Below are 20,929 nucleotides of genomic sequence, written 5' to 3'. Positions count from 1 at the left end.
GGCGTTTGACCTCCGAGCTACACTCCCTGCCCTATTTTTTTTTGTTTTTTATTTTGAAACTGGGTCTCACTGAGTTGCAGAGGGCCTCACTTAGTAGCTGAGGCTGTCCGCGAATCGCGATCCTCCAGTCTCAGCCTCCCAAATGCTGGGATTACAAGCGTGTGCCACCGCGCCCAGCCCTATTTTTTATTTTTAAACGGGGGTCTCACTGAGTTGCAAAGAGCCTCACTAAGTTAGTAGCTGAGGCTGTCCGTGAACCACAGTCCTCCTGTCTCAGCCTCCCAAAATGCTGGGATTACAAGCGTGCTCCACCACGCCCAGCTAGGTAGGAATACTTTAAGGCAGATATATATATTTTTTTAACCACCATTCTTAACTGTATTTTTTTGTCTGTTTGGTTGGGGTTTTTGTTTTTGTTTTTGTTTTCTGTGTGATGCTGGGGATGGAACCCGGGCTTTGTATATGCTAGTCAAATGTTCTACCACTGAAGCTACCACCAACCCTATTACTGCTCATTCTGTAAGGGTTGAAGCACTTATTCTTTATGCTTTACATTTTATTGTTATTTACCATAGTAACAGTATAGTCTAGTAAAAAGAACAGTACACTGAAAGTAAGCCCGAGATGTTAACTTGTCTTTGCTCTAGGTATACTGCCATCAGTAGTTTACTTATGGGATGAACAGTGAATTCTTTCCTACTCAACTTTTTTTTTTTCCCCTGATTTTGGTGGTACTCTTAACAGAGCAATTGAAAATGAAAGTAATGCCAGGTGTTGTGACATAGTACTTGTAATCATAGTATTTGGGAGGCAGAGACAGGAGGATCTAGCAGGTTCGAAGCCAGCCTCGCTGACTTAGGAGACCCTGTTTCCAAATTAAATAAATAAATAAATAAATAAATAAATAAATAAATAAATAATAAAATGGGTCTGGGAGTATAGCCTGGAGGTAGAAGGGTTTCCAGGAACCCCAGTACCACCAAAAAATAAATAAATAAAATTTAAAAATTAAAAAAATTAGAGCCGGGCATGGTGGCGCACGCTTGTAATCCCCGCGCTTGGGAGGCTGAGACAGGAGGATCGCGCAGGTTCGAAGCCAGCCTCAGCTGGTTTAAGAGACTCTGTTTCCAAAATAAAATATAGAATAAGTCTAGGAGTATAGCCCGGAGGTAGAAGGCCCCTGGGTTCTGGGTTCCATCCCCAGTACCACCAAAAAAAAAAAAAAAAAAAAAAAAACAATAAAGTGTTTTTGAGCCGGGTGTGGTGGCGCACGCTTGTAATACCCGCACTTGGGAGGCTGAGACAGGAGGATCGCACGGGTTCAAAGCCAGCCTCAGCTACTTAGTGAGGCTCTCAGCAACTTAGTGAGACCCTGTTTCCAAATAAAATATTTTTTAAAAAAAAGGTCTGGGAGTATAGCCCGGAGGTAGAAAGCCTCTGGGTTCCACCCCTAGTACCACCAAAAAATTTAAAAAATTAAAAATGAAAAGGCTGGGATTTAGCTTGGCAGTAGGATCCCCCTACAATCAATCCCCAGTACTCCCTCCCCTCAAAAGAAAAAAGAAATAGGAAAGAATTATATAAACGTTAATGAATTTTCCTGATGTAACGTAATATAGGGTAACTAATAAGAGACTAGACCAGAGCATCAAACTGTTACATTAGAAAAAGTCCTCTGAAGGAAATGGGCCGGAAATGCAAGTTTAAGAAGAAAGGTGCAGCCAGGCTTGGTGGTGCTCACCTATAACCCAGGATCTGGGAGCCTGAGAGGGATCTCAGGTTGGAGGACGGCCTCAGCAAATTAGCAAGACCCTATTCACAAGAGGAGGAAGAGCCCGGGAGGTGCAGCAAAAGAAGGAGGAGACAATTGTAGCGTTTCCAATTGTTAAAAGTTGCCCCCCCCCCCCTTTTCAGTACTGGGGATTGAACCCAGGGGCTTGCTACCTCTGGGCTATGCCCCCAGCCCTGTATATTTTTTTTTATTTTTTTTATTATATTTTTTATTTTAAAAGAGGGTCTCACTAAGTTGCTGAGGTTGACCTTGAACCTACAATCCTCCAGTCTCAGCTTCCCAAGTACTGGAATTACAAACCTATGCCACTATACCTGGCTCCTGCCCCTTTTTTATTTTTTTTAAACCAAGAGACTTTCTGTCTTCAGGCCACACCCTAGCCCTCTTTCTTGTTTTGTTTGTTTCACTAGGTAGGGTTTTACTAGGTTGCTGAGGGTCTCACTAAGTTGTGAGGCTGGCCTCAAACCTGCTATCCTCTTGTCTCAGCCTCCCAAATACTGAGATTATAGGTGTGCATCCACCACACCTGGCTTGCCTTTCCCTTTTTTAAAAAAATAATCATAGGTATTAAATAGAGATGGTACTGAAATCTCATCTTAACTCCTTCTTTCATTTTTGTGGTACTGGGGATTAAACCCAGGAACATTCTACTCTCAGCCCTATTTTTTTTTTTTTTCAGGGGCTTTTCTACCTCTGCGCTATACTCCCAGACTTTTATACTTTATATATTTTATACTTTATTTGGAAATGGGGTCTTACTAAGTTGCTGAGAGCCTCACTAAGTAGCTGAGGCTGGCTTCGAACCTGTGTGAATCTCCTGTCTCAGCCTCCCAAGTACTGGGATTACAAGCATGCGCCACCACGCCTGGCTCATCAGCCCTGTTTTTTATTCTTTGTTTTGAAATGGGGTTTCACTGAGTTGCCGAGGGCCTTACTTTAAGTAGCTGAAGCTGGCGGCAGATTTGCAATCCTCCTGTCTTGGCCTCCAAATAATGGGATTACAACCATGCCCAGCTCAAATCTCATTTTAAGGAGTTATGATAGTTACGGTTTTTATATTTTATTGATTCACTAGAAATTGCATTATTGGCAAATATTTAAATTTAAAATGAAGAGTTTCAAGCATTGACTTAAAATGTGTGAAATGAGTTGAACAAAAATTTGAAGACAGCTGTTCTAAGAGATCCCACAGTGCCAATTTCTTCATCTCTGCAGTATTGTTTATCTAGTTACCAAAAGAGGTCCAGACCTCCCGGGACTTATATCCACATAGCTCTGTATACCTCCTGACTCCCTGATTCTGACCCAGTCTTTACTCACCCTCGACTCTACAGACATTACTTTGTACCCTCTTGAACAAGGCAGAATATAATAAGCCTGGCTCATGTCCTTATATGGATAGGCACCAAGGATTTGAAATACCTAGATGAGCTTTTGCTTGTAACTTAATTTGTAGTTCTTATGCTGCAAGTAGTACAAGAAATATATTCTATGTTTTCTGTTTTATAAGGTAGTCCAACTACAGGAGTGGATGATTAAAATCATCAATGATAATACTGCTATATGTGTAGAAGGAAAATTGGCGTAAGTATAATATTTCAATATTTAAAGATGTGTTTAAGAATTTAAAAGGTGATGCATGAGAAATAGTATCTTCCTCCAAAACAACAAGTACTTTCTCACAGGTTATGAACTAAAGGCAAAGAAGTAAAATGACTGTAGATCCTCAGCGTGTTGATTGCTAACAGCTTTCTTGTTTTCTGTCCATTTTTTCAATTAATTTTGAAATAGTGACAGCTCAGATTTACATAGTACTTTTTTTGGTACTAATGAATAGAAATGTATTATATGTTTAATTCTGTTTAATCAGTTCATACTAATTATGTGCACTTGAGTCAAGATTTTCCCATCTAAATTGAGACAACCAGATATAAATTGCTGACCAAGAAAAAAAGAATTAAAATTATTTAAAACTTTGCCTTATACCTACATATTCAGTAATTTGTACTTTCTGGTTAACTAAAACAAGAGCTTCCTCAGGTAGGTGGATATTGCCTAATTCTGCTACTCTATTAGCAAGATTTTTTTTTCTTTTTTTCCTTTTTTTTTTTTTTTTTTAATGGTACTGCTCTGGGGATTAAATGTGGAAGCATTCTACCTCTGAGCTATACTCCCAGCCCTATTTCATTTTTTATTTTGAAACAGGGTCTCACTAAGTTGCAGAGGGTTTGCTAAATTTTTAAGGCTGGTGATGCACCTGAGATCCTACTGTCTAGGCTTCCAAATAATGGTATTACAAGTGTACACCTGGCTCCATATTCTGTTTTTCAAAACCAGTTTTTCAGTGATAAAACAAATTTGTAATAAGGCAATATAAGATAATCAGCATTTAAGATGCTTATATGAAAGCTTGTAAAGTTGAGTATAGAAGTTGTGTTATCCACTCTGTCTTCCTCCCTTGTACCCATTTCCTTAATATCCAAGATGCAACTTCTCTTGCCTTCCTGAGATTCACATTGTAGCTGTTTTTTGCAGTATTATGTGAGCAAGTTACTTATCTTCTTTTGGTTTGAGTTTCTTCATTTGTACAGTTATAATAGTAAAACCTTAGTTTTGAGAAGCAAATAATATTTATAATACTGGAGAACAGTGCTTTTAGAATACTATTTAAATATTTGTCAAATAAAGCAAGAGAGAGTTGGCATGATGGTGCACATTTGTAATCCCAGTACTTGGGAGGCTGAAATAGGAGGATCGCAGGTTCACAACCAGCCTCAGCAACCTAGCAAGGCTCTCCTCAGCTTAGTGAAACCCTATTTCAAAATAAATAATAAAATAGGGCTGGAAGTATAGCTCAAAAGTGGAATGTCCCTGGATTCAATCCCCAGTGTCACACATACACACACAAAAATTCCTACAAGCACAAAAAGAAAAAAAGATAAAGAGAATGGAAGATAAGATTGTATTAAGGTTATTATATATGAGTTTTTTGTGTTTGGGGGTTTTGGGGGTTGTTTGTTTCTTTGTTTGTTTTTGGTGGTATTGATGGTGGAACCCAGGGACTTTTCTACCTCCAGGCTATATTCCCAGACCTATTTTATACTTTATTTGGAAACAGGGTCTCATTAAGTTGCTGAAAGCCTCACTAAGTAGCTGAGGCTGGCTTCGAACCTGTGCGATCCTCATGTCTCAGCCTCCCAAGCGGGGGGATTACAAGTGTGAGCCACCAAGTCTGGCCTTATATGTGAGTTTAATTCCATTTGGCTGAATTAAAAGAACCTATTTATTATACATGTAAATAATATCCAATGAATGAGAAAATATTCAACTTGTCTTTTGTTTCTTTGTGTACGAAGACAGTACCTTTGGGTTTTTGGTTTTTTGTTTTGAAACAGGGTCTTGCTAGGTTGCTGAGAGTCTCACTACTGTTCTGAGGCTGTTCCTGAACATGTCTCTAATCCCAGAAGTCTGAGACTTCTAAATACTGGGATTATAGACATGTGCTACCACACCCAGCCAATTCTTTCTTACATTTACTCTTGGCTTCATTTAAAAACATGAAAAATAGACTTTTGTACTAGTAACTTGGTACTATAGTTTGTTTTTTTCCCAGCTGGAACTTCTTTTTGGTACTTTTCAAAATGGCAGGTGAAAGATTTGGATGTGTACTGAGAGTAAGAGAAACATAAAATTATATGGTTCGGATCTACGTTTCTGAGCCAGGCTTAGTAGTGAGTATCATAATCCAAGCTACTTGGGAGGCAACTGCAGGAGGATCTCAAGTTCCAGGCTGGGCAGCATAGCAAAATCCAATCTCAAAAACAAACAACAGCAGCAACAAAAAGCTAAATTTCTCCATGAAAGCCAACATAACATAGGACCTGAGGAAGAAGGCCAGAGAAAACATTCTTTGGAAGCTTAGTATCAGTTAAACTGAAGTTGCAAGTATTGCTAGCACTAGATATTTAAAGAAGGCTTCTGCTAATATTATATTCTGTATGAAAAACATGGATGGCCACAGAACAGTTTTTTGACAAGTATTCTAATTATATTAGCCAAACTGTTGGGTTCTGTGGCAGTGGTTGTCCTTCAAATATTTTATAACAAGATTAACAATGTTGTTGCTGTAGCTAAAGTATAAAATTATACTTTGTTATGAATTTGTAGCAGGGCTTGGTGGCATACTCTTGTAATTTCAGTACTTGGAGGCTGACATGGGAGGATCTTAGTTCTCAGATGGCCTTAGCTACTTAGCAAGGCCTTGCACAACTTAATGAGACCCTACTTCAAAAATAAAGAATAAAAAATAGGGCTGGGAGTGTACCACAAGGGTAGACTGTCCCTCAGTTCAATTCCCAGTACTACAATAAATAAATAAATTTATATTTATATAATATTTATATAATATTATAATATTTATATTTATATAATATAAATATAATATTTATATTTATATAATAAATATATATATACATTGTGACTTCTGATTGTCAATATTTTGGCCTTCAGTAATTGATTTTATTCCCCTTAGAGACCCATCTAACATTTATTGGCACAGTAATGTAATTATAGAGCGGATTAAACACAATGAACTTAGGACTTTATCGGGCAACATTTACATATTAAAAGGATTGATAGACCAGATTTCCATGAAAGAAGCAGGTAAGTGAATAGCATTATTAATTCATAAATTATTTTCATAAGTGAATCATTTAATCATGTTTCTTACAGTAATGTATATGTTTAATAACATGAAATATTTGCATAAGAATTGGATTGTTTTTCTGATTTCATCACTTACAGTTTAAGTTTTATGATCAAAAAATTCAAATGGAAGTGGGGCATGATTGTATCCCAGTAATTAGGAGGCTAAAACAGGAGGATTACAGGTCCATGGCCAGTCTCGGCTACTTAGTGAGACCCTGTTTCAAAATTAAGAATAAAAAATAGGACTGGGAGTGTAATTCAGAGGTAGAATGCCCCTGGGTTCAAGCCCCAGTACTGAGGGGGAAAGCTGGAATATTCTAAGGAATTGCTTTGTAAGAATATAATCAAACTCATTGATTCCTCTCTTTGTTGAATGTAGATGGAACCCCAGTCCGGGTATAAACTGATTTTCTACTGTTCCTTATACACAGCTGAAATGGGTGGGGAAACATACCCAAAGTGTCTCCTTTAGATTTAAGATTACCTGCAACAACAAATTATAGTCCTTTAGTGGTCCCTTGGTGCTGCTTAGCATATTGCTATTTCCCTAATGCATTCACTCAGTCATCTTTCTTGATGAATATTTCATGTGTTTTGAAATCTCCACAACCTCTTCCCTTGTACTCTCTCAGATAAAAGGGTATGTGGGAGGAGAGTACCTGAATGATGGGAACCATCAGAATTTCTCCACTGGCCAGGAGTGGTTCCAGCTTTCAGGAGGCAGAGACCAAAGGATAGAGGTCCACGGACAGCCTCAGCTACTTAGTGAGGCCCTCCACAACTTACTGAGACCCTGTTTCAAAAAAAAAAAAAATACTAAAAAAAAGGACTGGGCGTGTAGCTCAAAGGTACAACGCCCCTGGGTTCCATCCCTGGTATCGCAAAATAAAAAAATAAAAAGAAAGAAAGAAAAAGAATTTCTCCACAGTACCTACTCATTTACCTGTTTGTATTCATACCTGTTTTTATTATGGATGTACTGACCATGTTCCTGTCTATGCCGCCTCTCTTAATTATATACTAGCTCCCATTTTCCTTCTTTTACTCAAAAACATCATTCACTTCTCCATAGTAAAACAAATTTTCTCTTCTATTTTCAAAAACGAAAGATTTAAAAAAAAAAACTCTTAATGATACTTTTTCCAGACATGGTTCTCATTTATAGCAAAACAATACAGAAGATTTGTCTATATTTGCTACATCTTATTACTCAAATTCTTTTTCATTTTTATTCAACTATCTTTAATCATGTCTTTGCCCTCAATTTTCTCTAACACAGCATACAGCAAAGTCACCAGTAGCCTCCACATTATTAAATCCAGTCCCTGAAATACAATATTTCAGTTTTTATGCTTTCTCACTGTTGTTCCTTCTTCATTTCTTTGTGTATTCCTCTTTTCTTTGCCTCTAAGGAAAGGAGCATCCTAAACCTCTTTCTACACTCAGTTCTGCACTGATTCCTTTTAGGCTTTCTATATCATTTGCATGATGACATGACAGATGTCGTTATGTTCAGTCAAGACCTCCTCTAAATATACAATTCATTTTCCATCTTCCTATTTGTTTTTTGTTTGGGGGGGTGTTGTTTGTTTGTTTGTTTGTTTGTTTGTTTGTTTTGTAGTACCAAGGATGGAACTCAGGCCCTTCTACCTCTGGTCTACACTCCCAGGCCTATTTTTATATTTTCTTTGGAAACGGTCTCACTAAGTTGCTGAGAGCTTCACTAAGTAGCTGAGGCTGGCTTCAAACCTGTTCGATCCTCCTGTCTCAGCCTCCCAAGTGCTGGGATTACAAGCGTGCGCCACCACGCCCGGCTCCATCTTCTTATTTCACATCTCCAGTAGGATGTCTATAATTATCGCAAACTTAACACAGTAGACTTAATCTTTATTAAATCTGTTTGGCTTATTGTCGTCCCCATTTTTTCTATGCTTTAAGTGACTGGCCAAAATCCTTGGAGGCTTTTTTTTTTTTTTTTTAGGTACCGGGGATGGAACCCAGAGGCATTCTACCTCTGAGCTATACCTCCAGCCCTATTTTTTATTGTATATTTTGAAACAGGGTCTCACTGAGTTGCAAGGGGCCTCACTAAGTAGATGAGGCTGTCTTCGAACCGCGATCATCCTGTCTCAGCCTGCCAAATGCTGGGATTACAAGCATGCGCCACCATGGCCGGCTCGTTGGAGGCATTTTTAAGTTCTTAGTTTCTCTCATACCCACATATAGTGTGTCAGTACATCCTATTGTTATTATCTCTAAAACACATCTAAAACCCATACCTCAAGCCAGGTATGGTGACATACACCTGTAATCCCAGTACTTGGGAGGTTGATACAGGAGAACCGCAGGCTCAAGAACAGCCTCACCAATGTAGTGAGACCCTGTTTTAAAACAAAAAAATAAAAAAGGCCGGGGGTATAACTCAGAGGTAAAATGCGCCTGGGTTCAGTCTCCAATACCATAAAAAATAAAAACAAAATCCAAACCTCTGCTGTGCCAGGGTGGTCCAGACTTCCTTCATCATTTGTCTGGATATTTATAATAGCCTCCAAACTGGTTTCATTCTTTTTTCACAGACTTCTCTCAAAATAGTAACGAATACAGTCCTGTTAAAGTGAGTCACGTCCTGTAGCTCCTCTGATCAGAATCTTTCTATAACTTTCCAGGTTGCCTTAAAAAATGGCCATATCCATGAAATGACCCCAAAGACTCAAATGCTAATCTCTTGTGCTCCCCCACTGCCTATTACCCATTTGAGTAGCCTCCTAGTACTAACATCTCATGCCTCTTTAGCTGCATTAATTCCATTATTTGACAAATTACTCTTACCTCCTGGCATTTTATTTTCCTGTGCTTCTAGTATCTAACGCCATATTTCCGTGTGTGTGGATGGAACCCAGGACATTTGACTTCCAAGCTACACCCTCTGCCCTATTTTTTATTCTTTATTTTGAAACAGGGTCTCACTAAGTTGCAGAGGGCCTCACTAAGTAGCCGAGGGTGCCCGCAAACCACAATCCGCGAACCGCAATCCTATGGTTTCAGCCTCCTTCAGCCTCCCATGCTGGGATTACAAGCATGTGCCACCACTCCCAGCAAAAGGCATTCTCTGCTCTCTCTCTCTCTCTCTCTTTTTTTTTTTCTTGGTGGTACTGGGGGTGGAACCCAGGGGCTTTTCTACCTCCGGGCTATACTCCCAGACCTATTTTATATTTTATTTGGAACAGGGTCTCATTAAGTTGCTGAGAGCCTCACTCAGTAGCTGAGGCTGGCTTCAAACCCGTGCAATCCTCCTGTCTCAGCCTCCCCCGTGCAGGGATTACAAGTGTGCGCCACCACGCCCGGCCTAACTCCCTATTGCCACATGGCTTATTCCCTCAGGTTCTTCAGTACTTTGCTCACTATTTCAGTGAAAACTTCCCTGACTATCCCTTTTAAATTGCTCTCCTCCCCATGTAAACGGCTATTTCATTATTCATTGTTGCATCCATCCTCATTTCCAGACTTGGAAAAGTATCTGAAATATAATGAAGGACCAATAATTTCAGTACTTAACAGGCTGATAGGAGCATCTCATGTTATCAGCCAGCCTCAGCTACTTAGTGAGGTCCTCCACAACTTAGTGAGGCCCTGTTTCAAAGTAAAGGATAAAAAATAGGGCTGGGGGCCAGGCGTGGTGGCGCACACTTGTAATCCTTGGCTTGGGAGGCGGAGACAGGAGGATTGCGCTGGTTTGGAACCAGCCTCGCTGGCTTAAGAGACTCTGTTTCCAAATAAAAAAATATAAAATAGGTCTGGGAGTGTAGCCCGGAGGTAGAAGGGCTTCCAGGAACCCTAATACCACCAAAAATAAAAAATAAAAATAGGGCTGGGGGGTGTAGCTCGCAGATAGAATGCCTCTGGCTTCCATCCCCAGTACTAAAACACACACACACACACACACACACAAAGACTTCCTTACTGGTTTGCTTTACCTTACACTAGAAGGCAAATTCCATAAGGGCAGGGTTTTGTATGCTTTGTTGACTGCTGAATCCTCAGTCTCTGTGACATTGCCTAGCACACAGTAAATAATAAGTACCTGTTTCTTGACTGTTGAAATGAACTAATGATATCTCTAAAATTCTAGGCTTTGAAATATTTTTTGGTTTATCCTTAAATAGGATACCCATATTATCTCACAAGGAAATTTATGTTTGGATTTCCAAAAAATTGGAAACAGCACATTGATAATTTTCTAGAAGAATTAAGGTAAGTGTTCTTTTAAGTGTTTAAAAAAATCATTTTAAAGCCAAGTATTGTGGCATGCACTTGTAATCCCAGTACTTGGGAGGCTTAGATAGGAGGATCTCAAGTTCAAAGCCAGTCTCAGCCACTTAATGAGGCCCTCTGCAATTTAGTAAGACCCGATTTCAAAATAAAGATTAAAGCCGGGCGTGGTGGTGCACACTTGAAATCCCAGCATTTGGGAGGCTGAGACAGGAGGATTATGGTTCACAGACAACCTCTGCTACTACTTAGGCCCTTTGAAACTTAGTGAGACCCTGTTTCAAAACTAAGAATAAAAAACAGGGCTGGAGGTGTAGCTCGTAGATAGGATGCACCTGAGTTCCACCCCCAGTACTGCAAAAATGAATAAATAAATAAAGAATAAAAATAAGATTGGGAATGTAGCTCAGAGGTAGAATGCTCCTGGGTTCAATCCCCACCCCCCCCAAAAAAACTGCTTAATTTAGGTATAACATACAGTCAATAAAATGTACCCATTTTAGATAAGAAATGCAGTGAGCTTTTTACAAATGTATACACTCATGTAACCAATGTAAAATGGTTTTAGTGGTTTGGGAGGTTTTTTTGGGGTGGTGGTGCTAGTTTTGAAGTTTTCTTTGAAACAATAGCACTATATTAGAATTTCTGTCAAGGCCAGGTGTGGTGGTGCATGCTTGTAATCCCAGCATTTGGGAGGCTGAGACAGTAGAATCACGGTTCGAGGACAGGCTCAGCTACTAAGTGAGGCCCTTTGCAACTCGTGAGACCCTGTTTCCAAATAAATAAAAAACAGGGCTGGGGGTGTAGCTCAGAGGTAGAATGCCCCAGGGTTCCATCCTCAGTACCACAAAAAATAACAATAATAATAATAATTTCTGTCAATGTGAGTAAATCTAAAAGGGAAATAAAACTTTAGATGTTTCTAGGTATCTTTATACACCTTTTGAAAGGCAGATGGTTGTTAAATGCTAGTGAGAAATTCTTTGCTTTTTTTTTCTTTTCATTGATTTTTCTCAGTAGTTATTCAGTATCAGCTACTCAAAAGACATCATTTTTGACACTGGGAAAACGGAAGAATCGAAGTAATTCTTACACTTAAGGAGCTGATGGAGACACAGCTTAAAGTTAGTCACAATACAAATAAATTATAACAAGGGCAGTCAATGTTTTTCTGTCAAGGGCCATATAGCCAATATTTTTATGAACATGTTGCCTGGATTCTAGCCACTGAACGCTGCTGTGGTAGCAGAAAATTAGCCATAGGTGGTATTGTCTAAATTAATAAGCATGGCTGTGTTTCGGTAAACCTTTTTTTTTTTTTCTTTTTTTTTTTTTACAAAAACAGGCAGTTTGTAGGATTCTCCCATTCTGGGGTGTGTGTGTGTGTGTCTGTCTGTCTGTCTGTCCCAAAGGCTCTGTGTGTGTGTGTGTGTGTGTGTGTGTGTGTGTGTGTGTGTGTGTGTCCTAAAGGCATTATACCTCTGAGCTGCATCCCCAGTCCTATTTTATCCTATTTTATTTTTTATTTGGATACAGGGTCTCCTTAGGTTGCTGAGAGCCTAAATTGCTGCGATCCTGTCTTAGCCTCTCAAGTATTGAGATTACAGACAGGCACTACCACACCAGGCTGTCCATTTCTAAATAGAAATTACAAGAGCATAGAGCAATTAGTAGGCGATATTTGAGTCCTTGCATTCAGAATGTTATATTTGCACCCTTTGGTGGAGGAAGGAATGGAACCCTGGAAGAATTAAAACTAACATTAAGAAAAAATTTTATATATATATATGCCAGGCACAGTGGCATAATCCTGTAATCCCATTGCTTCAAGACTAGCACCAGCAATTTTGTGAAACTCTAAACTTAGCTAGACCCTTTTTTGAAATATGAAAAGGGCTGGGCATGTAGCTTGGAGGTAAAAGACCCCTGGGCTCAAACCCTAATACTCCCTCCTCAAAATGTAACCTTAAAGATATTTTTGGCTTGGGGTAGGGGTGGGGCTTTACCTGAGGGGCTTTCACTTGTTGTGGGTTTATTATTTGGTTTTTGAAAACCAACATTTGTGGTAAAATAATGTGCTTATTTTTAGGGCTAGTGAAAAGAACAGAGGAAAGGCCAGAAAAAAAGAGAAAACTGCAAAACTTGTCTCTGACACACAAACATCAATGAAAAATGATGCAGAAGAAAAGCAAACAGATGTCTTCCTAAAGACCAGCACCACCACTCATGGTCTTAATTGTGATAAAGTGGGTAGGTTTAGTCTTGTTTTCTCTGTTGGCATAGTGATAAATTCTTACAGAAGCTTTACATTATTTATTCTATACAATGTATATAGTATTATGTTCTTTAATACTGCCCTAATATTCTTGCCTTTCATTACTAAAGTAACCTGCAGTGCAGCCCGCTCTTGGTTATCATTCAACTTATTTTTCTAAATAAACTTTTAAATTAATCAGAATACCAAAGAACAATGATAAACATATCAATAAAAATAACTGTTCACTTTGATTCTTTTAGTTTGCTACAGGCAAGTTATTTAGACTACCAACCTACCCCATACTTGCAGTAACTCATAATGGTGCTGCGGGCTCTTTTTCTCAATTCAACTAAAATTGTTGAAAAGGGAAATTAAGACTAATAGTGTATACATGTATGCCTCTACCATCTTGTACTCCATGAAGATGTATGACTACAGTGCACCAATAGAAAAGTTTTTTAAAAGACTAATAGCTTGGTGCAGCTTCAACAAGTCTTTATTACAAAATCAGTAGGAAGTAGAAATGAAAGAGAAGAAAAGTAGTGTGCCTGGGGCATGCTGGAGAGCCTAAAATGGAATTCTGTTCCTCTCTCCCTACCCCTCTTTAAATACAAATTTTGTGCTGGTATGCTCTTATCAGTGTTACCAAGACAGTACGCTAGTGATTTTTTTTTTTTTTTTCCAGGTGGTACCTCTTTGTCTCCAGACAGTGGACTTAGTAAGTACAGGGTTCAATAATCTACCTCTTTCCACCTCTATTGTATTGGTTGCTCATCAACTATGGGTGCTTTGAAGCAGCACACAGAGTTTACCTTTCCTATACCCAGGCAGTATCACAAAGGAGAGGAGGTAAACAGAGGCACTGAAGGGCTAAGGCTTCAATTGTCTCTAGAGCTTTTAAGGGTAAAGGCCTTAATTTCCTTTACATTCTTACTGTAGGTTAATCATTAGGACAAAGGACAGGGAGAGAGGGGAGCTCCTGTAACAGCTGCTGCCCCTCCCTGCCTGCGTGCCTGTGTAGCATCCAGACTCTGACACTGCTTTTTACATTTTGGAAATTAATACTGGAGCAATTTTTCAATACTGGCACAATATGTATTTTTATACTAAATTTTATTCCTCCTAATAGAAAAAAAACTAGTTCTCTTTCTTGGAGTAAATGGCATATTTTCTTGAATGACTGTTCCAAAAAGAAGAAAAGGTAGCTGGCAGAACTGTTCTTTGTTAGCTTTTTAGTAACAGTATATTTAGTATGTCTACCTCAGATGACACCCCCCATTTCCCTAAAATATGTATGAATATTAACTTATAGCCCTCTCTAAATAATACAAACAAAGTAAACACTACTAAAAATCTATTTGAATACATTTATTTCAATTTTACCTTGACTTTGTAGATGAAAGCTAACAAAATGGGCAGGCATGTTGGCACATACCTGTTAACCCATCAACTTGGGAGGCTGTGACAGGAGGAATACAAGTTCTATTCCAGCCAGGCAACTTAGCAATATCCTCTCTCAAAATTTAATAAAAGTGAAAAGAGCTGGGTGTATAACTCACTGGTAAAGTGCTCCTATGTTCAATTCCCAGTTCGAACAAAACAAAGCAAACAGTACTTGTAAAAGACTTTTCTGGATTGCTTCTGCCAGAAACATGGACCATACTGGGTATACAGTTACCTGTATCTCACTCTAACCAGTCACTGACAGCAGCCCACCCCTCCGAACTTTGAGCTCTTCTCCTTTGTTCATCCTTTCTAGTACAATGTAAGGATAGTTTAAATATGTAGGTGACTGCTTGCCCTTGAGATAGCAGAAGCTCACAGGCAATAGCTTCAGTTCCTGCTGAGCCCTGCATTTCAGCAAGTCACCTATTCCTCAATTAAGCATATAGCTAAACCTTTTGGAGTATTGTGGAATCCTGGGACTGCAACACCTGCTATTCACCTTTTTTTACTCCTAAACCAAAAATATCTCTGAAAGTGTATCTCACTTCCAGTTATTTGTTAATCTTCTTTTGCCTTAAACCTTATCCTCCCATCTCTGCTTTTTACTCAGAGGAGCACTTTTTAAGAATTTTAGCTGGATTAGAAACATGATTGGTTTAAAATGCTTCAAAAAGTCAAGTGGCACTTGGGCGTGGTGGCGCACACTTGTAATCCCCCGTGCTTGGGAGGCGGAGACAGGAGGATCGTGCAGGTTCGAAGCCAGCCGCGCTGGCTTAAGAGACCCTGTTTCCAAGTAAAAAAGTATAAAAATTGGTCTGGGAGTGTAGCCCGGAGGTAGAAGGGTTTCCAGGAACCCCAGTACCACCAAAAAAAAAAAAAAAAGTCAAGTGGCAAATTAGATGGAATACAAATTTAAAAGACTTAAGTAGCCGGGAGGAGATGGTCCTCATCTGTAATCACAGTGATTGGGAGGCTGAAGTGGGTTTGAGACTGTCAGGATGAGTTCTCAGCTCAGGAACTCAGTATCTGCGGGGTCCTTGGCTAACATGACAGAAAAGAATTTCAGCACCCACCAGTCAGAGACATGGACAGAGGTTTATTTGAGGAAAAGGGAGGAAATACACATTCAAGAGAGAAAGCGGGCCACCTCAAGAGGAAGAAGATATTTGGGGGAGTTCTGGACTCTTCTTATAGGGGACTCTCATGCGGGGTGGGCTAGAAGAGGTATGTGAGGATGATCTCAGTTTAGTAGTCCCCAGGCGCTTGATGGTGGTCAGTAGTCTGATCAGCCTTAGGGTCCTAGGTTGATTGGGGTCCTCATTAGCAGATTAACAGATAAGCTGGAGTGTCCTAAATTGTAGGTTTCTCAAGATAATGTATTTGTCTTGTTATAATGCACAGAGAAATTCTAGTTACTTTTAGTTAACTCTAGGATCTACAGATTTCCCAGGAATTTGGGAGAGTCAGGCCTGGGAAAGAGAACTGTTTTGTGGACTAGAGGCTGAAGCACTTTAGCTCCAGTTCGTATATAAAATTTTATTTTACTTTTCCCTCCTGTCTGTCTCCTTTCTACCTACTAATTTCTTCTATCCTACATCAAGACCGCCTCAACAACTTAGTGACCCTGTTTCAAAATTAAAAGAGAAATGAAAATGAAAATGTCTGGGCTGTAGCTTGGATGTTGAATATCCCTGGTTTCAAATCCTAATACCAAAGATAAATAAAGACCAGAGTTTGGTAAACTACTTTACATACTAGCTGTGTCCATAGGAAAATCATTTGAAACAGTTTTAAGGTATCTTCTATGAGGCTTGATATAACACATACGTTATTGTGAATGGTAGTGATTGGTGCCATTACTATTTTTATTATTCTTATTATTACATTTTCCATGAGAAAACAAAACCATGTCTAACATTAAACAACTAACTTTATATAAAGGTACTGTGTTAGTCAGCTTTGTGTAGCTGTGTCCAAAATACTTGACAAGAACAACTTAGAGAAGGAAAAGATAATTTTGACTCATGATTTCAGAGGGTGGCAGAAGAAAACTGCTCAGCTCTTAGTAGTCAGTAAACAGGAGACAGGAAGAGGCCAAAGGCAGATAGAGTCCTCAGAGACAAGCCTCCAGTGATGCCCCACTTGCATACGGGTACCACCCAGTAAATATCTCCAGACTATTATTCCATCAATGGATTAATCCACTGGCGAGGTGACAGCCCTCATGTTTCATTTATTTCACCTCAACATTGCTGCATTGCCAATACAGAAATTTTTTGGGGGGACACAGGGAGTCCAAATCCAGACCATAACAGGTACCAACTTCTGATAACTTAAGATGATGAATTTTTTAATAATTTATCTAAAATGTAGTTTTGCATATTTAGTGTGATAACCTCTATATCATGATATTACTGTTTAAGTACTTTATCACGGTTACTGCACGTACCAGAATATATTATAAATGATCTGCTATAAATTCAGTTTATTTCATTATCCAGTAATATTGTAAAGAATCAGGACCATCTATTATGCATCTTCACAGCTTCCAGGAGAATAACTGAAATAATGTCCTTAAGCCGGGCATGGTGGTGCACACTTATAATCCCAGCGCTTGGGAGGCTGAGACAAGGAGGTTCACACAGGTTCAGAGCCAGCCTCAGCTACTTAGTGAGGCTCTCCGCAACTTAATGATACCATTTCCAAATAAAGTAAAAAATAGGTCTGGGAGTATAACTCCCAGGTAGAAAAGCCCCTGGGTTCCACCCCCAGTACCACCACGTTTTTAGTATATGAGTCTTTTTTAACCTAACTAGATTTTTAGTTAAATAACTATTAAGCATCTCTTATATTTTGGTACCCCCAAATAGGCTACCCAGAAATATGTTTCTTAGACATAATTCAAGAGAGCTTTTCTGAGAAATGGCAAAAAAGATTAACTTTAGAAGGCTGCCCTTTTATACAATAAATTTGCATTTGTAAAGGAAACCTACATTAGTGAAGTAAATAGACAAGGGATGTGAATAGACTTTTGTAGGACTTATCAAGACAATCCTTGCTCATTTTGTACCTTCCCTCATTCTTTCATAACCTACCCACCTGCCTACTCCCAGAAACCTAAGCCCTATCACTTTGTTTAACTCTACATAAGCTTTAGTAGTCTAGCCCTCCTTTGAGTCTCCTACTGGATGTATGCAGTTCCTGTGCTTATGCATGTAATAAAATTTGTTGAGTTTTTTTTTTTTTGTGTTAGCCAAATGTCAGTTGAGTTTATAAATTAAAATGATCAAACCTTTAAGCTGGAACCTGCGAGACCAGGATAGGAGCCTGCTGAGGAGTTAGGCCGGTGCCAGGGCCAGCGAGGTCGGGATCGGAGCCTGTCGTGAGGCTGGGCCGGTGCTGGGGCCTCTGAGGCCGGGAGAGGAGCCAGCCAAGGGGTTAGTTCGGTGTGGGGGCCAGTGAGGCCAGGATTGGGGCCTCCCATGAGGCAAGGCTGGTGCTGGATCCAGAGAGGTCGGGATCAGAGTCCTCCGGGTGGCCAGGCCACTACTGGGGCCGTCAAGAGTGGGATCGGAACTTGCAATGCTGCATGTACAGAGAAATAGCACAGAAAATAAAATCCAGATGCTTCCCCTAATTAGCAAGAACTAGGAGGAAAGGGGTAACAGGAGGAGGTTGAGTAGTAGAAAGGGCCCTATTGAGAACCAATTAAGGCGACCAATCAGAAGGGAGTGGTTGGGGGAGGATGGAATCTCTTTAAAACTCATGAGGTGCGTAAACAATTATATCAAAGATAATCACCAATTAAGCATGGGATTGAGGGAGGGGGAGGGAATGGGATGGGGATTGGATGAGGGCTTATCGAATATGTGTTTATATATCATCTCAAGTCTTGTATTCCAAAGTGATGTATGATTACCAAAAAATAAATAAAATGTTTTATCTTAATTTAAAAAAATGATTGAACCTATGTAGACTTCCCTACGTATACTGTAAAATTTGATTTTGCTCAAAATATTAATTACCATAGGTTTAGTTATACATTGAAGTATATCAGCTAACTAAAATATAATTTTATATACATGAAGAAATATAAAAGAAAATTACCAACTTTCTATGTAGTTGGCATAAAATTAGATTGAATAAGAATTTGTATTTACAAAATGGATTAATATTCTGATGTAACAAAAGAAATTTAAAACAGTTATGAATTTTTTTTGAACTCTTATCTTTGTACTCTCAGGACTAAAGAATAAGAAGTGCAATGGGTTGCCAAGAGCTACAGAAGCAAACATTGGTCATAATAATTGTCAAAAGAGACAACCATTAAGACTCCCACATGGCCAAGTAAATGATATTATTCAAAGTGGTGGAAGATGTTACATAGCTAATAAGGTAAGATATGATGTTTAGAGGAGTAATATACTTGAAAATATTCAGGACCAAGTCATTAGACACAACTCTAATCAGTATCAGTTTTGTTGATCATTCCAAACTCAGAAAGGGAAACTAAAAAAAGTAGTCCAGGGAACTGGGAGCTTATTTTGCATAGTGTTAATTTACTACAAGGCAATAAAAACATTTTTATGGGGAAACTGTCATTAAAGTTGAGTAATAGGTACTTGTGACAAAATCTATGTGAGCAATAAAAGATAAAGAAAAAAATGCATATGCTTAGTAAAAACACCCATAGAAAAAGAGTCTAATAATTATGCATCTTTACCATCTGAGCCCATTGTGAGTACCTGTTCTAGCTGAGTACAGTTAGAAAGTAATCAGAGTTCAAGCTGCGCGAGGTGGTGCACGCTTGTAACCCCAGAATGCAGGAGGCTGAGATCTGAAGACCCTGTTTCAAAATAAAGAATAAAAAATAGGGCAGAGGGTGTAGCTTGGAGGTCGAATGCCCCTGGGTTCCATTCTCAGACCCGCAAAAAAAAAAAAAAAAGAAAGAAAGTAACCAGAGTTCACAGTTTTAGGCAGAAGCTGGGATCCTGCGTGCATTCCCTTGAAGGCCTCTAGATTTGCCTTTTAAAAACTCTGTTGTTTTCATTGTGCTTTTCCTTTAGTTTTCACAACTTTTCATTAACTTTGGAAGAAATACTTATTTTCTCGATCTTCACATGAAAAAGTACAGGCAAGAATAATAGAAACTTTAACTCTTGAGTAACTTAAATTAAATGAAGTTTATTTTAAACATACTTGAAAACCACAAAGTATTAAACCAATAAGGAAATTAGGCAGAATAGTGGATACTCAGATTATGCTTCAAAAGTTTAAGCCCTAGCAAATGAATTTCTGAATGTCTCTGCTAAATAAATTTGTAGAACTACAAATAAATAGAAGTTTTTTTTCTGGACATGGTTGCACATGCCTGTAATCCTAGTACTTTGGAGGCTGATACAAGAGGATCAGGTTTGAGGACAGCCTTTATAAGTAGTGAGAGTCTCAAGACCCTGTTTCAAAACTAAAATAAAATAGGGCTGGGGTTATTGCTCTGCTATAGAATGTCCCTGTTTTCAGTCCCCAGTACTACCAAAAAAATAAAAGCAAAATGTATAAGTTTGTATATTTCATGCATGCTGTGAAAATGCTTAAGGTTGTGTTTTGTTTTGAAGGAATTATTTGGAAAAAAAGAATATAAAAATTTGTCTTCAAAGAAGCCCCAAAATTGTGAAGTGCTAAGTGAGAGGATGATAAAGAATCAGAAGCAAGGTAATATATAATGGTTTTGTGATGATAAGTAGGATGCTACTGTTGAAGTCTTATTAATATGATAAAGATGATCTTAAAAGTTTCCTAATCTAAAGCAGTAAACTATTTTAATGGTTTTAAGTGTTTTGCTTATATATAAAAGGATTTGCATAATAAGATCTTGTTACTTTAATCACATCATGTATAGGTCTGACCCCTTTAATTTTGGCACTAAGGAATTTTATTTAGACCATGAAATTAAATATAATTTTAAATATGCATATAGAAAGGTTGAAAGACTGTTTTTATGAAATTAATACAACCATTTGGTTTATGTGTTGATTTTCAGAGTGATTTAATTGAGTTGTGTGCCAAAATATAAAGAGCCTAAACATTAGCAAATTTTTTCCTTATAACTGAAAAAAAGTGAAAATGAAGAACATTTATAAATGTTTAAAGTGGAGAGGAAAGCAATACTGCTTAGACTATCAAATTCTTAAGAGTTAGTTTAGAATATCCAGAATAGGCTGAATCTTTATTATGAGTAAAAATATTCTCATTAGAAATGTTTTGTTCAAGCCAGGCATGGTGGTGCATACCTGTAATTTCAGTACTTGTGAGGCTGAGACAGGTGTATCACAGGTTCCAGGCCAGCCTCAATAACTTACCAGGGCCCTCTGCAATTTAGTTAGACTCTGCTTCAAAATAAAATAAGGCTGGGGGTTTAGCCCAGATATAGGTTGCTTCTGGGTTTAATCCTCAGTACC

At 38.6% G+C, this 20,929-nt stretch overlaps 1 protein-coding gene across 1 annotated transcript in view; it reads left to right on the top strand.

Annotated features, from left to right (window-relative positions):
- The window catches only part of MIS18BP1 (MIS18 binding protein 1), a gene marked incomplete at both ends in the record, with an annotated part of 41,967 nt that overhangs the window by 5,591 nt on the left and 15,447 nt on the right, over positions 1 to 20,929 (top strand). Inside the window, 6 exons of the mRNA XM_080707138.1 lie at positions 3,303 to 3,376; positions 6,324 to 6,454; positions 10,663 to 10,750; positions 12,858 to 13,018; positions 18,715 to 18,866; positions 20,093 to 20,183. Coding sequence (XP_080563264.1) covers positions 3,303 to 3,376; positions 6,324 to 6,454; positions 10,663 to 10,750; positions 12,858 to 13,018; positions 18,715 to 18,866; positions 20,093 to 20,183 — 697 coding nt within the window. The remainder of the gene's footprint in view (positions 1 to 3,302; positions 3,377 to 6,323; positions 6,455 to 10,662; positions 10,751 to 12,857; positions 13,019 to 18,714; positions 18,867 to 20,092; positions 20,184 to 20,929) is intronic.

This window comes from Muscardinus avellanarius (genome assembly GCF_963383645.1).
Source record: "Muscardinus avellanarius genome assembly, chromosome: 12".
Classification (NCBI taxonomy): domain Eukaryota; kingdom Metazoa; phylum Chordata; class Mammalia; order Rodentia; family Gliridae; genus Muscardinus; species Muscardinus avellanarius.
The sequence above is the reverse complement of the archived record's forward strand: the minus strand, read 5'-3'. Positions and strand labels throughout refer to the sequence as shown.